Source organism: Solea senegalensis, linkage group LG13 (assembly GCF_019176455.1).
Source record: "Solea senegalensis isolate Sse05_10M linkage group LG13, IFAPA_SoseM_1, whole genome shotgun sequence".
Lineage (NCBI taxonomy): Eukaryota > Metazoa > Chordata > Actinopteri > Pleuronectiformes > Soleidae > Solea > Solea senegalensis.
The window spans coordinates 8993177-9012700 of NC_058033.1; the positions used below are offsets into that span (position 1 = coordinate 8993177).

At 39.6% G+C, this 19524-nt stretch overlaps 1 protein-coding gene across 1 annotated transcript; it reads right to left on the minus strand.

Moving 5' to 3' along the window:
* Window positions 1–1133: 1133 nt before the first annotated feature.
* Window positions 1134–6215, minus strand: lim2.1 (lens intrinsic membrane protein 2.1). The gene is made up of 5 exons (XM_044041413.1): window positions 6017–6215; window positions 4019–4200; window positions 2401–2550; window positions 2104–2238; window positions 1134–1340 (listed from the first exon to the last, which is right to left on the minus strand). Exons 2-5 carry the CDS (start codon window positions 4191–4193, stop codon window positions 1279–1281), a joined length of 522 nt encoding a protein of 173 aa, XP_043897348.1. The 5' UTR covers window positions 4194–4200; window positions 6017–6215; the 3' UTR covers window positions 1134–1278.
* Between the last annotated feature and the right edge of the window lie 13309 nt (window positions 6216–19524).

Genomic DNA, 19524 nt, shown 5'->3' on the forward strand with positions numbered 1-19524 from the left:
AATTATTTAATGCTGCACCATCTTTTTAAAAGCTTTCATTAAATGTAACACACTGCTGCAACGCGTGTAGAATGAAAAAAAAGAAAAGAAAGAAAGAAGAAAAACTACATTGTAGATCACAAGACAAACGGAAGCGCACCAGGATAACAAGTTGCTTTCAGGGGAGGGGAGGGGGAAATTAGAAAGTAAATGAAACAAATGGCGGTGAAATCGTCTTAAGGAGCAGTTGTTGAGGCGCGGCGATAAGCTGATTTTCCTGTGGCCATTTCATTAAGTGAAAATTTGAGCCGCTCAGGTGGTGCGTCACTTGGTTAAGTGGCGCGTTTGGATAAGAGGGTTTTTCTTTTGTAGCAGCAGCACTGCGCCGACCTTTACGCACACATATATATACTGGAATAAATACGCGTAAACAGAATCTATGGGGTTTTCAATTGTACCTACATTATTTATGATGTTTCTGTGATGACCTTTGATGCATCATAGATTATGTCTATACGATTGTCAGATTATTTATTTAATTTCTTCTTTCAGTAATAATCCATGTCATTTGTAAGCACTTGTTTCCAGTTTATTTATAGAACGGATGACTAGATATATAAATAAATACATCAGTAAATACATAACTAAATAAACAACATCTTAACAGGTCAGAAGAAAAAAGAAGAAGTTTATTTTGCTATTGGAATAATTATAGTTTACCAGTTAAACTATAGATTTTTTTTTGGATGTTCAGCTTTTGGTTGGACATCTTCTTGCTGCTCATGCCTTTTTTTGTTAGCAATGATGGTTCCTCTGTGGAGCTATAGTATTTAGGTTATCCAGTTTGTTTGTTTGTTTTTTTCATAAAAAAATTGCAACGTTATACATCAAAATGGCTTAAATAATAATAAAAAAGATCTGATGGAGACTCAGCATTTGATTTGCTGCCATTATGTCATGAAGAGGCATGTGTGTGTGTGTGTGTGTGTGTGTTCAGCTGCAATTGCCTATAAACTATACCCAGATTCTCTTGCTAGACAGAATAATCTTCTTAGGGCAAATATACTTCCTCTTTCACTCCAACCTTTATAAATAAACACAATAATAATCCGTGTACAGTGAGTGTGTGTATATGGTAAAAATAATGACTCATGTTTCCTCCAGTTGTTTTTTTTATTAATTTAAAATCAATGAATCTTCTGATCCTTTATGTTCTACATGCAGGCAGGCAGCCTCCATGCAGCGCTCGGGATCATAATCCACTGCTTGCTCGGGGAGGATGGTAGAGAAGTGTTGTGTCTAATGAGAGTTAGTGCTCCTGGGGCATTCGTGCATCCTATAGGCACACATATAGAAGATACCTGGAAAGGAAAGAGAGGTCAGGGCTTTAGTGTCTGTCAGGACATTTACACTAGATACAGTTTAAAATGAATTATTTTATCATAAATTAAATGTTAATGAACAAACACATTGCGGAATGTACTGAAATTCAGTTCCCTAACATTCAAATTATGATGAATTGCAATTTTAGGACATAGACATGATACAGAGCTCTTCTTCTTCAGCATCTATGGAGCAGTTGCCATTATGGTCTGTTGGGAAATATTGGTGGTGCATAAAATCTATGCAGCAACATTACAGTCATATTTTGTGTCTATGACACCCAATTCATAATGGAAATATTGGATGTAATCAAAGTGACACCTCTATTTCTACATTAGTTTAGCCACTTGTGCAGTTTTTTCCTGATATCTTGGTTTAATGGCAAAGTACGGAGCACATATAGGCAGTGTAGCTTAATATCATGTATGAGTCGTATATGAATATATGTATTGTTTGAATGTTTGCAAAATACAACATACGCTCAGTTTTTCTTCTCTTCATGCGTACACATGTGTACAGATATTAGTTTAGCCCATCAAATTACACGGACATAGATATAGTATTCTATCTGCTATATTATTAAACCTTTAAACTTTTTTAAAAAGTGTTTTAATCCAGTGTATTTTCAGCCTATTGCTAACACGATACAACATATACCCGGAGTGACAAACCCTGAGATCTTTGACACTTTTGACGATAGCTAACAAGAGGAATCCTCAACTGTTTTTGTCTCCCGTTTACCTGAAAAGAACGTGAGCACCACTGACACCCAGCCAATTATATAGGACCAGGAGAACCTCCAGTTTCCATAGCGTTTCCCATAGTAGTTAATAGTCACACCAGTGTACACAGCCATCGCTAGAAACACTAAAAAGCCTGTGAAAGGGGGGGAAAATGCAAGAATATCAGCAAAATCATGTCACTGATACTTGTATGTGCATTGGCATTAAAAGCATCTTGAATCTCAATATTTGGAGGCTGAAATCAATTAAAAACAAATAATCCAAAGTACCAAAGTAGTGGTGGAGTTGCACTTACATGAGATGAAAAACAAAATGCCTGCAGCGAAGGTTTTGTCAAACCTGTCGAAGGACGAGTAATGAATGAAGGCCATGATGCCGATGATGATGCCGATGAAGCAGGCCAGGAGGGAGAGGATCATGAGGGCGCGGGTGGCGTCTAAGTGGGCTGTGGGCAAGGTCAGAGGTCAGTCACTGGCGGGGTCAGCAGCAAATCAACAGAGGTGAACGAGCTGACACGTCGTACCTGCTCACGGTCACCTTAACCAAATCAGTGGTGAAACACTGCACTCCAAAACTGAATAAAGATGCATCTAAACACCTTTGCTCACCTTCCTAGACGATAAACTACATGTTTTCTTCATCACTAACTACCTATAGCTTACCAAATTTTATGTAACGCAGCTGCAGAGTGGAAAAAAAGCACTATAATGCTGCTTACACGGCTCCCAGTTCAGCCTAAATGTGTCAGTTAATGAGCTCTGCTGCTCTTCCAGGCATAGACTCACGTGTGTTGCAACAGGGAAGGAAAAAGCAGTTGATTATATTTGTAATGTACAGCACAACACCGTGATTAAATGCATTCTAAAGAGGCTCAATGCTACTAACAGGCTTAGGTTTGTTCTATGTAGGGGCACTAAAGTTCTATGCTTTAGTGCCCCTAAAATTTTCTTTAAACACCCCTGCTGAAATTGTCCCTGCAATTACTTTGACGTTGACTTTTAGTCTCCACCCACTGAGCTTCAGATCAGCTTCATCAGTGATAGGATTCCTGCCTCGGGAACAGGTCGACCCTATGATGATGCTTTTTTAACCCTTTAACACAGAGGCCTCGAACTCGCGGCCCGTGGGCCATTTGCTGCCCGCCAATCAATTAAAAAAAACACGGCCTTTGTTGTTTTATTTACAGTTTTAGAGTTTTTTTATGGTAAACTATTTATTGTTCCATATCACTTTTATTTTGAAATTCTACAAAAATATGATCTCAAATATCTTTAGACGTTAGAAGGGTTAAAATGGTAAAAATGGACGTAGTCTTGTAAGGTTGCAAATTTAACCTCCCGTTGTGAAGTCCCTAGAGTCATGATTTGACCGGCACTAAAAAAGTTTTAGCGTCTAGAAATTCCCAGAATTCACAGTCACTTCCAACCAGGCAACTGCTGGACAACACAAGTTGTTAATCACACTCCTTATGTTCTGTGCCTCATTGACTTCTTTTCCTCTAAATTGGAAATATCATTTACAAAATCGAAATCAGTGTTCTCCAGTTTCCTCCCACAGTCCAAAAACATGCAAATTTGTGGAATTAAGCAAATTGGACACTCTAAATCAGAGTGATTCACTTGCGGCCCCCCCAGTTGATTTCATGTGGCCTGCCGCTTATTATCTAGTTATCCATGTGTTGTTTTTCCAATTTCTAGATTCATTTTGCATCATAATAAATAAGTTTTTTATTCTGAACTTGAACCGTTCCATAGCGAACACTTTTATTTTGAAATTCTGTGAAATATGGTCACCAGGATCATTTTCAATATCAATTTTAAGCTAATATTAAGGTGAATTTTCCTCAAGCAGTGGAATCGCTGTGACAGATAGCTCTTCCTTTAGCCATCAACGCTACTTGGCTACACACTCACCGATGCTGTCGCTGTGCGGGAAACACTTCCCCGGCATACAGTAGCGCCACAGGCCCTGGTGCATGTAGTTGCTCGACTGCCGATACTGCATCCAGTAATCGGTTGCTGTGGAAACAATCAAGAGGATGTTCCCCACGCCTGCACAGAACAGCCCTCCACCCATGAAGCTGTACATCCTGCACCTGCAGACACACACATACACAAAGAGAACATAAGGTTGCTTAGACTCAGTGGTCAATGGATGGGCCCCTACTCTCCACACACACGCACTTCAGGGAGAGAGGGTGTAAGTGTCAGTAATTGCGTTGTAATGAACATATTATTTCCACTGGATTGGGCTGTGGGGTCACACCGGCATGTCTGTGTATGCTCCACTTTGTTCTCTGGAAGATCAGTCCCTGAAGAAGGCTTTACATACACACACACACACTCGTCCAACTACTATCAAATGCAGTGATGCTTTGATACTTGATACATCTATCGCTCATTGTTCCACCTGGGTGCAATATCCTGCAGCCGTCCTCTCTTCTCTCATGGAGGGTTGTCATTTTTTTATTTATTTTTTTTGGGGGGGGGGAGAGATGATAGAACGATATATCTTGTTATATCTGGAACCTGAATGGGATGCTCACTGAAGAGCTCTGTACTTCCACATTTCCCACCCGAGCGTCCTCTATGGCGATGCTCCAGCAGCTGTCCCAATCTAAACCAAAGCACCCTTTAAATCAATTGGATCCCCATGTAAAAGAAAAATAAATAAATAAATAAATGGCCTCGGAGCACGATATCGTCTCATATGGACAATTTCAATAATAGGATTCAACGTTTGGTTGAGTCAGTTTATAATTTCTCAGTGTAATCAACGTGAAAGTTAATTCACGGCGATGGGTTTGTCTTCAGTGATAAAATCACGTCGTTTTAAACTCTCAACGGTGAGTTTTTTAACCGTCAAACGTCCACAGAGAAGAAAAAAAATGCACGGGTCAATATGCGATTTTATTTGCGATAAATAAAAGCACTCACGATAATCTGGATGCGGTGAATTAACGTTTTCGGCATAATTCGGAATAATGAAAATATGTCTTGTGAAAATGTCGTGTAGCTCGCCAACGTGCGTCGCGACTAGTTCATTTTGAAAAAGTCACAAGGGGTATAAAAAGGGGTGTGTCTTTTTGGTCAGTCATTTCGGGACCTCATGATTTAACCCTGAGTGCTCAAACGTGTGCACCCTTGGTAAATTGCAGGCGGGAACAATACACAACTCCTTATATGGACATCCTGGGCGGTGTGTGTTGTAAAAATGTGTAAGATGTAAAAATGCATTTTTACATCTTCTTATGTGTTGAGTCAAAAGAGTAGCAATCATTGTGCAAAGGTCACAAAATAGACTGTTTTTTCTTTTCTTTTTGTTCATAAAACCGAGCCAAGTGAACTTTGAAGTGTGACGTATTTCCAGATTTGACTAATTCAATTCGATTTTTCAATTCTTTTGCTCAGTTGTGTTTATATCGTTGTTGAAAGTGGAAAAACATTTTTTTTATCAGATTGCCTGTAGTTTGGGCTAAAAAAATTCTTATAGCCTCTGTATGTACGTTTTAACATAGAAATGGAAAAAAACTGCCTAAATGCTTCGTGTTCTAAGGGTTAAAATTGACAATTTTTACTACAATCAAGATATTTGTAACCTAACATTTTCTCCACTGCTGTACAAAATCTGCTAATCAGTTCAAAAATACAAAGGAAGGAAACTTCCAGAAGAGTCACATTGAAAAAGGTTCCATTTAAAACACAATAATGTAGACATTTTACAAGAAAACAAACCGAGACAGAATCATGACGCAGCCCTGACTGACGAGTGCAAAGTTATCTGTGGAACTTCTCAGAGCTCAATCTCCACCCGGGGAATAAAAGAGTCACAAGATGTAAGAAGAACATCATTAAAAGATCCAAATATCTATATGACCAACAGTCGACGGACAGGACAGAGTTCCTTCTTACCGTAGTTGACTCCGTCAGTGAAGACACGTGTGAAGACAGGGCTGCCGGACAAATTACAACAAGTAACGCCAACACAGGCAGTTTTACAGCGAGCAAACAGCTCTAGGATTTGACAGGGTGAACACAGGGGGGAAAGGGGGCCACGACAATCACAGCGCAGAGACAATGGCCCCGGGGCCGAGCGCGGGCCAATCAGCGGCCGCCGGTTTTTGTGGTTTGGGAATCTGCTGAAAAAACAGAAAGAAGCTTGGCAAGCTGAAGGGAGACTGATGACTGTGTGGTTTTAATTGAAAGTGGAGGGCTGAACTGGATTTAGAGAGGGGGGAGCAGTGGAGGCGTGAAATGCTGATTTTTGGCTTGTTTGAAAGCAAACACTGTCACTGTGTTTCAAAAGTAAACTTATGTTAAAAATGTTTTTATGTTATCCGTGTGTTTCTGCACTGGGATTACATTTAGCATTAAGTGCTGTCAATCCCTTTTATATTATGATGTGAAAAATATACTTTAATCTGCATTGAACACAAATAGTAAAGTAGTGTAATGTAAAGCTGGATTTCACTGTTTACAGACAATGTATTCACTGTTTTTCCACCATTAACTGGACAGCAACAGCATGGTTTTATCACTTATTTTCATCTGCCAACCAGATTTCATCACTTTTAGCAACGTCTCTCATGAAGAAGTAGAATATTTTAACCTCATTTAAACACAACAACATACAGTATTTATTTACAGGGTGCCCTACTGCATGCTTACATAGGAAATATTTACTACCTGACATCGTTTTAAGGCTAAATGTCACACATTTAAGCTTTAATGTTAAAATAAGTGACTTTCTAAGTACCTGTTTGCAGTGTTCCCACAAGCGCTGAAACAATTACTCGATTAGAAAATAATCAATGACACTGTATATGACACTGTATTTCCCTTCAACACTACTTAATCGTTTCCACTCCTATTACCCTGCTCTATTATCAGTCAAATAAACTCTTTAAAACTGCATCAAACAGCCATCAGACTATTTGTAGACTCCGGAAAATAAGATAAGATAAAATAGTCCTTTATTAGTCCCTCAGTGGGGAAATTTACATTGTCACAGCAGCAAAGACTGTAAAGATAAAAATAATAGACAATAATAAACATGCATTTCCAAGAAAGTACAATATAGAAAGATATTAACAATAAGAATGTTAAAATTGAACGTAGAATGTACATTATAGACACTTTTTCCGGAATACATACAGTATGAGCTTAATATTTACAGTATAAACAAAGATTGAACATGGGATATAATGTCTGGAAAAATGGGAAACTAATATGAAGAGACAAAAATTGTGTTAACTCTTGGGTTCAGATGTAAATATTTAATTGTTTGTGTTGTTTGTTGAAGGAAAGAAGTCACAAATGTCACAACTACCCACATGGACTCAAACTGTGGTCTGGATGTCTACAATTTTGCCTTAAATACTAACTAACTTTGAAAACTGAGAGCACTCATTTGTCCATAATATGTCCTATTTTCTCGAAATGTCGAAATTGGCTTTCACAATTGGTAGCAAACGAAGGTAAACAGGACTGGTTGGATGTTTGAGGGAGCGGCTCACACCAGTGCTGCTCCCCTTCGCCGTGCTCTAACCTGATGTTTCCTTCATTTGGACCATCATCTGGCTGTGTTTGCCCCTGTGCTGTGCCTCTTTCTCATATCCTGCCTGGCCTTTTCTTTGCTGTCGACACACACAGGCACAAACCCTGAAGATGAAAGGAGAAGAGTAGCTCCATTAACTGCATTACAGCAAGTTGCTCAGACCAATTGACAACAAAATGCCCCCAGAAAAAGCATTTTCCTCCCTGAGATTTGAGTGCTGTACTTACATCTAACTTCATTTTTATAGACTACAGCCTATTTTCTTCCATCTGGAGTGTGGCAGCCAGGAGGGCATTTGATATCCTCCCATGCACCATCAAAGTGGACAATATGCCTCTGTGACAGCACAGAGCAAATCCACATTTTCTTGAATCCATCCAGCTTTTGAGAGATTAATTTTGTTATGGAAAGTCTACATTTATGCAGTATCATCGGTGGGTAAGGAGCGCATGATGCAGCACTCGGGAAGGCAGTAATGCCACACACGGGTAATTACAAAGAGTGCACGTGTCTTGGCGCGTCTGCATTGTCGTGTGGGTGAAGTCACAGAGCTTAGGCACGTGGAAAAAAAAATCCTTCCTGCACACGGGGCTTGTTGTCGTGCACCCGCTGCTGCTGCTGCTGCTGCGTGATGAGACTTCATGTCGTCGTATTGTAAAGCTCTGTCTGTCGGAGCAGTTCTCCACTCCATTTTGTAGTTACGGGATTACACACCTCACTGCCCGATGAAGCGTATACTTCTTAAACGTAATATTAGCATAACTGTAAGAAGCTTGCAAAGCACAGTGCAACTCACAAATGGCTGCATTTTGGGGCAATTGGAATGAATTTAGAGATTCAAATCTTTAACCCTTAGAACACAGAGCAATAAAATATCGATTTAATCATTCAAAATGATTGTATTTTATTTTTTAAAAAAAAGAAGCTTGTTCTTTGCGCCATGGGCAGGCCTGAGGAAGCTGATTGGCTACTAAGTTTTGGGGCGACAACTCAATGGACCGACAAAATAATTGTAATTTTCAGTTTGTCAGATTATAAGCATTAGATACTTTACTATACATTTATTTTGTTCCAGACGTACAGCGACTCCAAGCCTGTGACTACTTCCAGCCCAAACTCAGTAGCCAATCAGCAGGCAGCTTCCTAAGGCCCGCCCATGGTCAGAATCGACAAGCGTATTTTCAAACAATTTAAATACATTATTTTCGATTTTTTAGATCATTTAGATCACTTTGCTTCTTAAAAAGTCTAGTTCCACAGAATCAATTCTGTGGACAAAAAAAAACAATTCCCCCCTGATTGTCTTTCTTTGAATAATTCTGTTTGCATCACCATGTCTGTGTCTCCACACGTTCAGTCTACTTTCTCCTCACATACAGAGATCCTATCAATGAGAGGCTTCCATCCGTCCATCGCTGAGCGTCAGATGACCTTTCATTATGGACAGAACCTCCAAATTACAGCAGCGACACGGCTGCTCGACAGCTATTTACCTACGTCTGTGCATGTATGAAGAGAACAGAGATGTGAAAAAGCAGCATGTGCTGTTCACCAAGACACAAGGCCAAAAAAAAAAGAAAAAAAGAAACTGTAATGGCCTCTGAAAGTTACGGACATTAGTGTGTAAAATGCTTTTAAATCTTTACGTCGCAGCCACGCTTTGCCTAAATGCCCGAATCAGCTGCTCTGAATGGAATTTTCAAGCCTTCAAATGGTTAATTTGTGCAAAAGTGCTTTCAGTGTTTGCACAGCAAATGAACGGCAGCTCTAATCATAAGAGCATGCGGATGGCTGTGCCTCTCTGCAGCCACCCATGAGACGGCCGTGTGGACGGGGGAGAAAAACCTTTCCACTTAACCACTTAAATGAATATATCAAGAAACTAATTTGCCATTTTAATTGCGTGATTTAGGAAGACGCTACTTCACTTGCCCCTCTTCCATCTTGGTTGATTTCCAATGTGAGCGCACATTAGATTGATCTATGAAAGACTGCAGAAATCACAACACTTAAGTCTTTTCATTTTCCCCCTCTAATTAAATAATTGAAATTCCTGTCAGTGTCTGCACTTAAGCCGCACACAAACATCGCCGGCATGCTGTGTAGCTGAGTGAGTCGTGAAAACAGGGGGCTCGTGTTTATCTTCCTTTTTTCTTTTTGTCTTCCAAGAGCCACAGATTCATTCCATCTGTCAAAGCCCAGAAATAGCACAGTACATCAATTTTGTTGAGATTTGCCCATCCCATTAAGTGATTGCTTGCAGAAATGGCAGGGGACATTTCTTCTGATACATTCCCTGAAACAGCGCTGGCAGACATTAAGGACACATTATTGAGTCCCATTTTCTCCCAGCTACAAGGATATCCATTAGAGTGGCACACAGCCCTAAATTTTTCCATTTTCTCCCTCACCAAGCTTGACTTTACACATTATTTCTGCCTCTGTTTTGTAATTTGCAGCCACAAATTATATCAGGGAATAGCCATCTCGCACCATGTAGCTCCTCTTCCCAGGGCTATTTGCCAAGACTTGATTTTGAAGTGTCAAAATGGGCCCATCGTTAGGACTAATCATGACTGACAGCGCAGTGTTTTAAAGTCCATACTAGTTGGTCCCACACTGGAAACTTTGTGTGTGAGTGTATTTTGTTGCAGTGCACTAGAGTGACATGCACTAAACACAGATACATTTATTTGCGTTTTCTCCAGTCTCCTAATAAAAATGTGAGTGTGAGGGAAAAAGTAACTGCATCGCAGTGGGAGCATGTGAATGAATAATGTGATCTAAGTCGGCGGAAAATGCAGCCGCAAGGCCACCGATGGAGGCGGTGACTGTGTGACGAGTTTGCGTCTGTGCAGGCTGAAGATCTGATTCTTGGGGTTTTATTGTCAGTGGCTGTAGGAGCCAGCATTGAGTTTGTTTAGTTTAAATGATTACTGCAGGATTATTTGTTACAGTGTTATTTGTTAAGTATTTAAAAGTTAAAGTCATTATGATGCTGCTGTGCTGTTTTTATTTACATTCTATTACTGAGTCGGATTAAATTTGACCAGGAAACACAGTAAGTAGGTGTAGGGCTTTTATTTTCTTTGAAGGAAGTGACTTTGACGTCAGTTTTATTTTATTTTTTTCAATCACAATGTCCTCTGTTGTTGTGGGAATGAGACATGTATCTCAGATCCACTGTCTGATGATCAAATAACAGCTCTGGAAATGAGTAAAAAAAAAAAAAAGAAAATATCCAGCAAATTGTGCCGTTACGTCACTGTTAAATCTATACTTCGTCATTCACAACCTGGAACATTAAGGGAATATCTATCTTTATTTGTTGTTGATCCGAGAAAGGCTTATGAGGATACATGTGGATGAAACACAGAAACCTGCCTACAGCTAACCACTTTGGATGGCTTTGGAATTAAGTTTACATTTGCCACTGCAGTGGCTTTATATTCCACTGTTGCAAACTGTAGTAATATTTTCAGACGGCATAATGTGGCCGGGTTTTTATTTTGGGCCACCACTTTTCACCAAGTGGTACAGTTCAGTGCAGTATATCATACAACTATTTGAGTTTGCTTAAAAGTCGTGAGTCCTGTTGCCACCAGGTGGTTCAGTTTATTGCATTGTGCAATTATTTCCTTTGTCAAATGTTGGGGAAAAAAAGGCAATAATATGACCAGTCTGTACAATCACAGGTTTTGACCCTTCCGTCGGGTCACCAAGCACAGGAGGGAGCTGGACGATATGGTTGATCGACAGAGATTTGTCACTTCACTGCAAGGAAGGGAATGTGGTGGAAACGCAGGCTAGAGCAGAGATTCATTTTTCGAAACTGTACCACGTTGAGCTGAACCGCACTGTGCTGTTTTGTTTTGTGGAAACGCAGCTTAGATTTGCTGCTGAAATGAAGGTTAATGCTCTGTTTCAAACACAACAAGATAATACCAGATAGTTAGATAGATAGATAGATATATAGATAGATAGAATTATGAAAATGAAAATTTAGTTCAGTTAAATTTTAGTTTCCCTCTCAAATTTGACTGAAAAAAATATGTTTATTTTATTTGGATGTAAAATGTTTCTTGCTTTGATTATTATTTGCACTAGCATTTGATAGTCCTTTATTTGTCCCACATTGGGGAAATTTACATTGTTACAGCAGCACATACAGTAAAGATAAAGATAATAAATAATAAACATGCATTACCAAAAAGAAATTACAATATAAGAAGATATTAACACTTAGACACTTAAATAATACTGTAACTCTAATAATACGCTACTATTTACTGAATACTGACATCCATCCTCCATCCATCCAACAAGGCTGTGCTACAACAACTACAGCTACTATTTAGACGAATAATACTGTATAATCATCATTAGGAGAAGAAGAGTATCAGTTACACTGACCTCAATGCAATGCTCACACATTCAGCGACAACTCCATCCCATTGTGCCATGATACACTACAATACCTTGGAGGAAAGGAAAAAAAAAAGAAGAAGAGAGAATGCATTCAAGACCAGATCCACCACCAACAAACAGGTCAAGCCTTTTCACCGTGTTGTGGAGAGCACAATCACAGAGGCATCAGAAGGCAGCTCAAAGGCCACAGGACCCCCCTGCCGCGCTGACATTCTCATCGTGCCTTGCCCATTAATTCTGTCATTGTTGCTGCCCCGGCCTCCCGGAGTCCTATCAAAGACTCAATAACCACTGCTTAACCAAAGTCCACTGCCAATTCTCCCCTCTCTTTCTGCACTCCCTCTCTCCCTCTCTCCCTCTCTCCATAAACCATGCAGCAGCATGCGGGTGTGCACGGGAGCGACTGCCTTTCACTCCCCGACATAGCTGAGTTGAAAAGACCATTATTACCCTGTAATTGTGGGAGTCAAACCCAATTAAGCAAATCTGTATGGGGGCAGATGCCGCCTTACCTCCTCCTCCCTTCCTCCTCCCCCCCCTCCAACACTTCGTTTACCCTTTTCTCCCCGCTTGCTGTCACTCCACTTAGGCCGACTTGATCTCTGGTGCAGGCTGAACAAGCGGCGACTCGGACCCCCTGGCCAGCGGGGACATGCTGCTAATTGAGTTCTTGCTGGTCATTTGCTACTTCCAAATGAGCAAGAAGAAAAACAGAGAACTGTGCGCTTCGTCTGCAGCCGAGGCCTTGGGAAGGAGAAGAAGGAGAAGGAGAAGGAGAAGTGGGAAGCAAGGGCAAAAAAGAGGCGAATGAAAGACATTTAATCCACAGGGGAAGGCGGTGAGAAAAGAAGGGCTTAGGCCTGTTCGGCTGCTCCAGCAGGGATCCACACGGCGGCGAGGGACTCCCAACGCCAACAGCAAATGCTCTCATTCACACGGCGTGTTACCCCCCGAGTCTGACACTTCCTGTCTGTGAGCAGCCCGGCTCTGAAATTAGGAAAGTAGAACTAAGGCAATGTTCACGCTCATGTGGATTACATCTGAAAACACATTTTGTTTCTTTGTGCTTCTTTTTTTCCCCCTGACCCACAAAGCAGGTGTGTCTGACACGTAGTGTTTATACCGTTTCTTGTGAGAAAATTGGACTGAATTTCCATAAATTTCCCTCCCTTTTTTGGTTCACACTTTATTTATTTAATATCATATTGTATTTATTTCACTGTGATATAACTCACCATGTCAGGGAAGACTTGCGTGTCACCGATTCTTCATAAACAGAAAATAATTCTTCGGACATGTATGTAAAGTATATATGTCTTTCCTTTATTGACAATACTTTAAATGGAAGACATTGAGTCACATGTAAAGCTACATGTTTTAATATGAAATAGACAAATACTTAAATTTGGTAAGTACATAATGCCTTCTGAAATTAAACATGTAATACGAGAGAGTAAAAAAGAGTTTAATTCTATATTTCTATCTTTACACACCACACTGAATACTGTATACCAAATTCTATGAACTTGATTTTATTTATACTTAATACTTCTACTTAATTCTAATTATGATCTGTTCAATCTGTTTAAAATTACGTGCTCTGTAAATAAAGTTTGTTATCGTGTTTTATATTTTTCTTTTGACAGTTGTTATCGTGTGTAATGTAGTTTTGCTTGTACTTGTTATGTATATGCATTTGTTATGTAATTTTAGCATGTGGTTCTGTTTTAGTGTAGTTTTTACATGTGGTTGAAGAGTAGCAAACTAGCAATTCTATTCTATTCTATTGTAATTTAAAGATAAATACACATACACATACAAGATCAAAGACAAGTCTGTAATTCCCCAACAATAATAAGCTAAAGTAAAGCTGGAACTAACGAAGTCTTGTTCATAAACCACTGACATTTGTAAGAATTAATAGCCGACACTGAAAAAAGCAGATCTTTAACCCCAACAATATGACATATTCTGTCAAAACTAATTCATTCTGGACATGAAAGAAGAGGTAAGAGTTCTATATCATGAGTTAAGTTTTAATAATTGCATTAATAATGTAACACAGTGTGTTTTTTGTTTTGTTTCATCTAACCCTAACATCACTTCATTTCACTTCCTGTTCGCAGTGCAATCAGCTCATTGCTTGCACCTGTTGTGCCACGCCCACTCTCCTCACCTGCAGCTTGTTAGTTTCCCTACATATAAACATAGCAGATTGGCTCACTTTTCATCTTATATCTACCATGTTGTCTTGTTTTGCCAAGCTCGCCAACATCTACTTGATCTAACCTGTTTTGTGTCCTGACGCTGGTTTCTCGCCTGCTGTTTATTAGATTTATTTGCCTTTTTGGAATGAATCGCTGGTATTTTTTGACCCCTGACAAGTAAGTTGTGAACTGAACACTCCTTTGAATTGACATTTGTCATTTTGGGTTAATTTTGGGTTCTTCTCTGCCACTACACTCCAGTGGCAACTTGAGTTGCAGTCTGATGTCCAAAATGACCGTCTGGACTTTGTTGTTTTTGCTTATTTAACCATAAAAGGCCCAGAAAATGTCCTGTGAGTAAGTGCTTTTGCCAAGTTTAACTTACAATATCTGCCAGTTATTTCCAATTTACTTCATGTTAAAATAGTGTATTAACAATTTAAAATGAAGAAAAACCATATACATGAACAGATTTTGTGTGTTAAATTTGAACAGTGTAAAACATTTAAAGTAAAAGTAGTTTGACTCTTTGAGGCAAAAAAATTTAATATTTGTTTATATTGTCAAATCCCTGGGAATAAGGAATAATATATATGTGGTGTTATACACAAAATACAAGATTTTAAATCCATCTAATGTAATATCATATTGATTAGGAACTTTGCACAAAATGGCTCATTTGCACAATATTATATTTGCCAATTCATTGTAATATAACATTTTATTTCACTCACATGTGTGGTTTGCTTTTATCTCACATTTTTCCTTCTATGCATTTGAACGCAAGCTACAAATATACGTCAAGTAACACACTATAGAAAATATGTACCGAAGTGGAGGACCAGGGCCATCAAACAGACCCAGCAATCAATCAGTCAATCTTCTCCGTCTATTCAACAGGTATTGAACTAATTACACAGCGAGAGTGGTTACAATGTGAGAAAAACAATGATTCATATTGAGCAGTTACTGCAGCCACTTAAGCCCTGTACTGCACTCATACGAAGCCACTGAACAAGCGGGACATTGTCCGGGGGTTCGGTCCCAGTGGGTATCACACCAAATAAGAGCACTCATCCAGTTGATTTGAATGTGTGTGATGTCACGCCTCCTTTCAGTGGGCGCTTCTTTGGCTTCAGAAAGAGCAGGTCATCATGGGTCAGCAGACGCACACACACACGCTAACAGGCTGCGTATGTGCGCGTCGCTGTGTGGTTGTTCACTGGGCGGGTTTGTTGTTTTATGAGTTCCAGCAGGGTCTTTTGGGGGGTTAAGATATACAGGCCCAATACTGGACCTCATGTGGTTCTGCACAACCCCAGTTCCCCCCCACAGTACGCAGACACTCTTAAACCTGAGAGTTCTCCTCCCCGACTGTGACACGGCTTAATCCCCTTTAACCCCTACAAGTCTAACTATTTGTCCTCTATAACAATAATAATCATAGTAATAATAACAGCTGATGATCAAATACATTATTTAATTGTTGAGTCAAGTTGAGCAGTAAAATATTGCATAATAACAACAAATTTTTCCCTTTGTCTTACCTTAAATGAAGTACCTTCTTACAAAACATATTATGAACTACCTGAAACTTCTTGTTCCTAAATTTAACATTTACAGATCACACTGGATCTACAAAGGCACAACACATTTAGTCGCAGGTATCTGGAACCAAAATATTTGGTATTGGTCCTAACAAATATCATCCTGTGGGCCGCTATTGAACTCTGGTGGGCCTGTTCTGGCCCTTGGGCTATATGTTTGACACCCCTGGCCTAACCCTAAACTTAATCCAACCACATTTTAAATCTGTAAACTGTAACAGTTCCTCAGAAATTAGGTTTTGCCTTTACCAGGTTCTGGTTTTCATGAGGACAACTGGTTTATGCCAGTAAAGGTCCAAAGAGGTAACAGAGTAACAAAGTACATACCACTGAAGGTGCTAAATCAAACTTTAAATCCTAATTCAGCATGTACAGTGTATATATAGATTTTAGTGATGACATTTTATTTTCTCTCACTAGAGTTTTTGTTCTACAGAAGGGGATTAGGGACACATTTCTTTTTGGAAACAAAATGAAAAAAACTTTTTAAGTTTTTCATCAGAATTCTAAATTTTATCTCATAATTCATGCTGTTTTATTTGCCCTAATACTCTTCCCTAAGATTCTGACTTTAAAAAAAAAAGTCAGATTCTGATTATAATCTCACAATTCTGAGAAAAAAAGTCAGATTCTGATCATAATCTCAGAAATCAGGCTGCTTTACAAAACAACATTTACATTTGGCCCTAATCTTCTTAAATGTTTTCACTTTTCACTTCCAAAAGTGATTGCAATGTTTTAAATTCTCAATTAACCTCATGTTTTGCAAAATGTTTACCTCTGGACATGTCACAGATTTAATCAGTCGCATTCCTCAGGAAATATCTAATCTCTTGTCAATAGATCAATAAATTGACCACCTGCACATTATGCGGCAGGGCTTTACTCACGGCAGCCCGACCTCACGTCTTCAGACGTATTAATCACTGCACTCAGTAATTGTCAGCGTGGTTTCCATGTGTAAACAGCCAATTAATATAATATCCCCTCAGATGTCTTGATGCTGTTGCCACCTCCGTCAATCAGGGCTAATGGCAGCGAGGGAACAAATGCAGCACTTGCAGAGACAATTAAAGAGGCCAACAGTCAGTAATTAAGCAGTTCATAAGGCAACCTCATTAATTATCCCCTTCACTGGCTGCTGCATTCTCCGGACATCCTGATTACATGCTTATTGTCTGTGAATCCTATGACGGGAAATGTTCCTTGCCGCACTTCCTAATGGACTCTAAAGGAGGAGTCGTTTACAAATGGCTTTATTAGGCAAAGTGCCCACGTGGACCTTTAAAATGTTACTTGAAAATGCAATTTCACCTGCCGTTTATAGGAGGCTTTCATGCACTTAAGAAGAGGTCATACTAACAGCAATATAATTAGAAGTCCGCCTTTTACAGAGTCGGTCTGATTTGAAAAGCGTTACACACCTTTTCTCCTCCATTCAGCATTAATCAGTCACTTTCAGGGGAGATTGCCAGGCTTGTGAAAGACAAAATGTCATTCTGACTGGCCGCTGCATGAGGCTCCTTCTGGGAGTGGATTTGTTAGACATATGTATGGGGAGAGTTGAAAAGCTTTGTGGCGTGTGTTAACCTACTGTAGGTGAGGGCAGACTTTTGATTTTCCTGTACTGGGGAGAACTGAGGGGGTCAAGCAGCACTTAAAAATCACAGGTGTCACTTCAGAACAAATCTGAAAGAAACTTGATTTATACAGAAAATCACCTGCCTATAAAAAAGAATTAATTTCCGAGCTTGAAAGCATATCCAGAAAGAAAGCGAGGGAGGGAAACGCTGTTCTTTGTCCCCCCCTTTTTTTTTCTCTGAAAATTCATGCACATGTATGGAGAGAGAAATCCATAATCACGATTTGCAACGCTAAAACAATCACCCACAAGCCCGCGACAAAGCCAACACAAACTATTAGCACATTTCTCGTGCTATCAAAGAACCTCTTAAACACAAGCAAATGCTGAAATCTACCAAACCTCCTCAAAGCACCGGCCCGGCTCACGTCGAGCCTGTCAGCAGGACTCCAAATGCAGATAAGGGAGAAATGGAAAATGGAGGCCAAATTGACCCTCTCACAGCGTGTTAAGTCCGTTTGTATGGGCACCTGGAGTGGCTGTCCCCCTCCCATCAATAAAATAATTTAAGAACACATTATACTCCTTTAAAAGGGCCCATTTGTCAGACCAGGTGATTCTTAAAAGACCCTGCGGATTAGAGACGCCCTGTGTCAGGTACTTTTAATTCAGCCACAATCGATATGACTTAGGCGACTGTTGTGTTGGGAGTGAATATTAAAAAAGGGTATTGCGGTTAAAATGTCTCTTGTGCATGAAGTCAATAAAAAAGGTTGGAGGTAGAAGCCATATACTATACAAACTACTGTTCTACGTGTACATTTTCTTGGAGACCGAGATAATAATGCTGAAAATGTAGTATGAATAGTGTTTGCCATTGTACGATGAGATACTGTCACTATGACCTAAACTAGGAAAACTAGTCTTCAGATAAAGTCTTTTAGCATGTTTGACCAATCTCATGCATGTCGGTGTTAACGCAGCTTTCTTGTTCACAGCTGATGGTTAAGCTGTTAACGTCGGTTGTGTGAAAATGCAGGCCCTAATTTGTCACACTTAAAAATGAGTCAGCAGCTTTTCAAACTACTTTCTTTATATAGGGGATTCATAAATGTCAGTGTACGGTGTAGACCAGTAGTTCTCAAACTGAGAAAATACTGAGCTCTCAAAGTAGTGGTGTACAGCATATAGCTTCTTTAGAGTGTTTTTCTACAGAAGAGGATTAAGGGACACATATGTTTGTTTTTTTTCCTGCAGAAACTAAATGAAAAAAGCTGAAATTATGAGGAAAAAAAAAGTCAGATTCTAACATTTATCAGTCGGACTGTTTTTATTTGTTTTATTTTCTACTCTATGTACTGGTCATAATTCCTCAGCTCCACTCTGATCACATACCCTGGTATATACAGTAGAACAGTATTTCTGATTTTCCTCCAGGTACCACGAGAGGAAGCTTGCGTACCACTAATGGTACATGTACTATAGTTTGAGAACCATGTGTGTAGACAGCAGAGCTGATTTTTGTTTTTTTGTTTTTGCCTTCTTACGTGAAAGTAGTAGGGTATGAATGTATCTTCAGTTAGCCCAGAATAATGATGAACTGATGAGCTGGAAACTCATCGACTTGCATTATTTTCACATATTATGTCAGCTGAATGTCTCTCCATGGAATTTAAAAGACAGGACCATGAAAGTTAAAAGCAGCAGCTGTTTTGACTCCATGAATAACAATAATAAATAACTATTAATATGTTGCTCCATGCACACGCTGATAATTGGATCTCAAACGTGTCTGATATTTTGTTGTCATCGGCCCTGGAGCACAACAACAATAACAACAACAACAGCAACAACATCATCGTTTTGCCGTCTGCATGGAAGTGAGCACATTTGTTATCCACACCGCTGGCTCTCTGCCTCGGAGCTGTCGTTTTCTGTCTGTTTGTCAGAGAGTGGAGGTTCATAGCAGCTGAGTGAGCCAGTGATTTGGCATCTTAGTGAGTGTGTTGGGGCTAATCAGACAGAGGGGCCGCTGTAAT

What these genes read in the sequence shown, in the direction of transcription:
- lim2.1 (XM_044041413.1), bottom strand. Translation starts at nt 4,193, where the DNA reads ATGTACAGCTTCATGGGTGGAGGGCTGTTCTGTGCAGGCGTGGGGAAC. An exon ending in CCCGCACAGCGACAGCATCG is followed by an intron (nt 2,551 to 4,018) that starts GTGAGTGTGTAG and finishes CCTTGCCCACAG; the next exon opens with CCCACTTAGACGCCACCCGC. An exon ending in CATTTTGTTTTTCATCTCAT is followed by an intron (nt 2,239 to 2,400) that starts GTAAGTGCAACT and finishes CCCCTTTCACAG; the next exon opens with GCTTTTTAGTGTTTCTAGCG.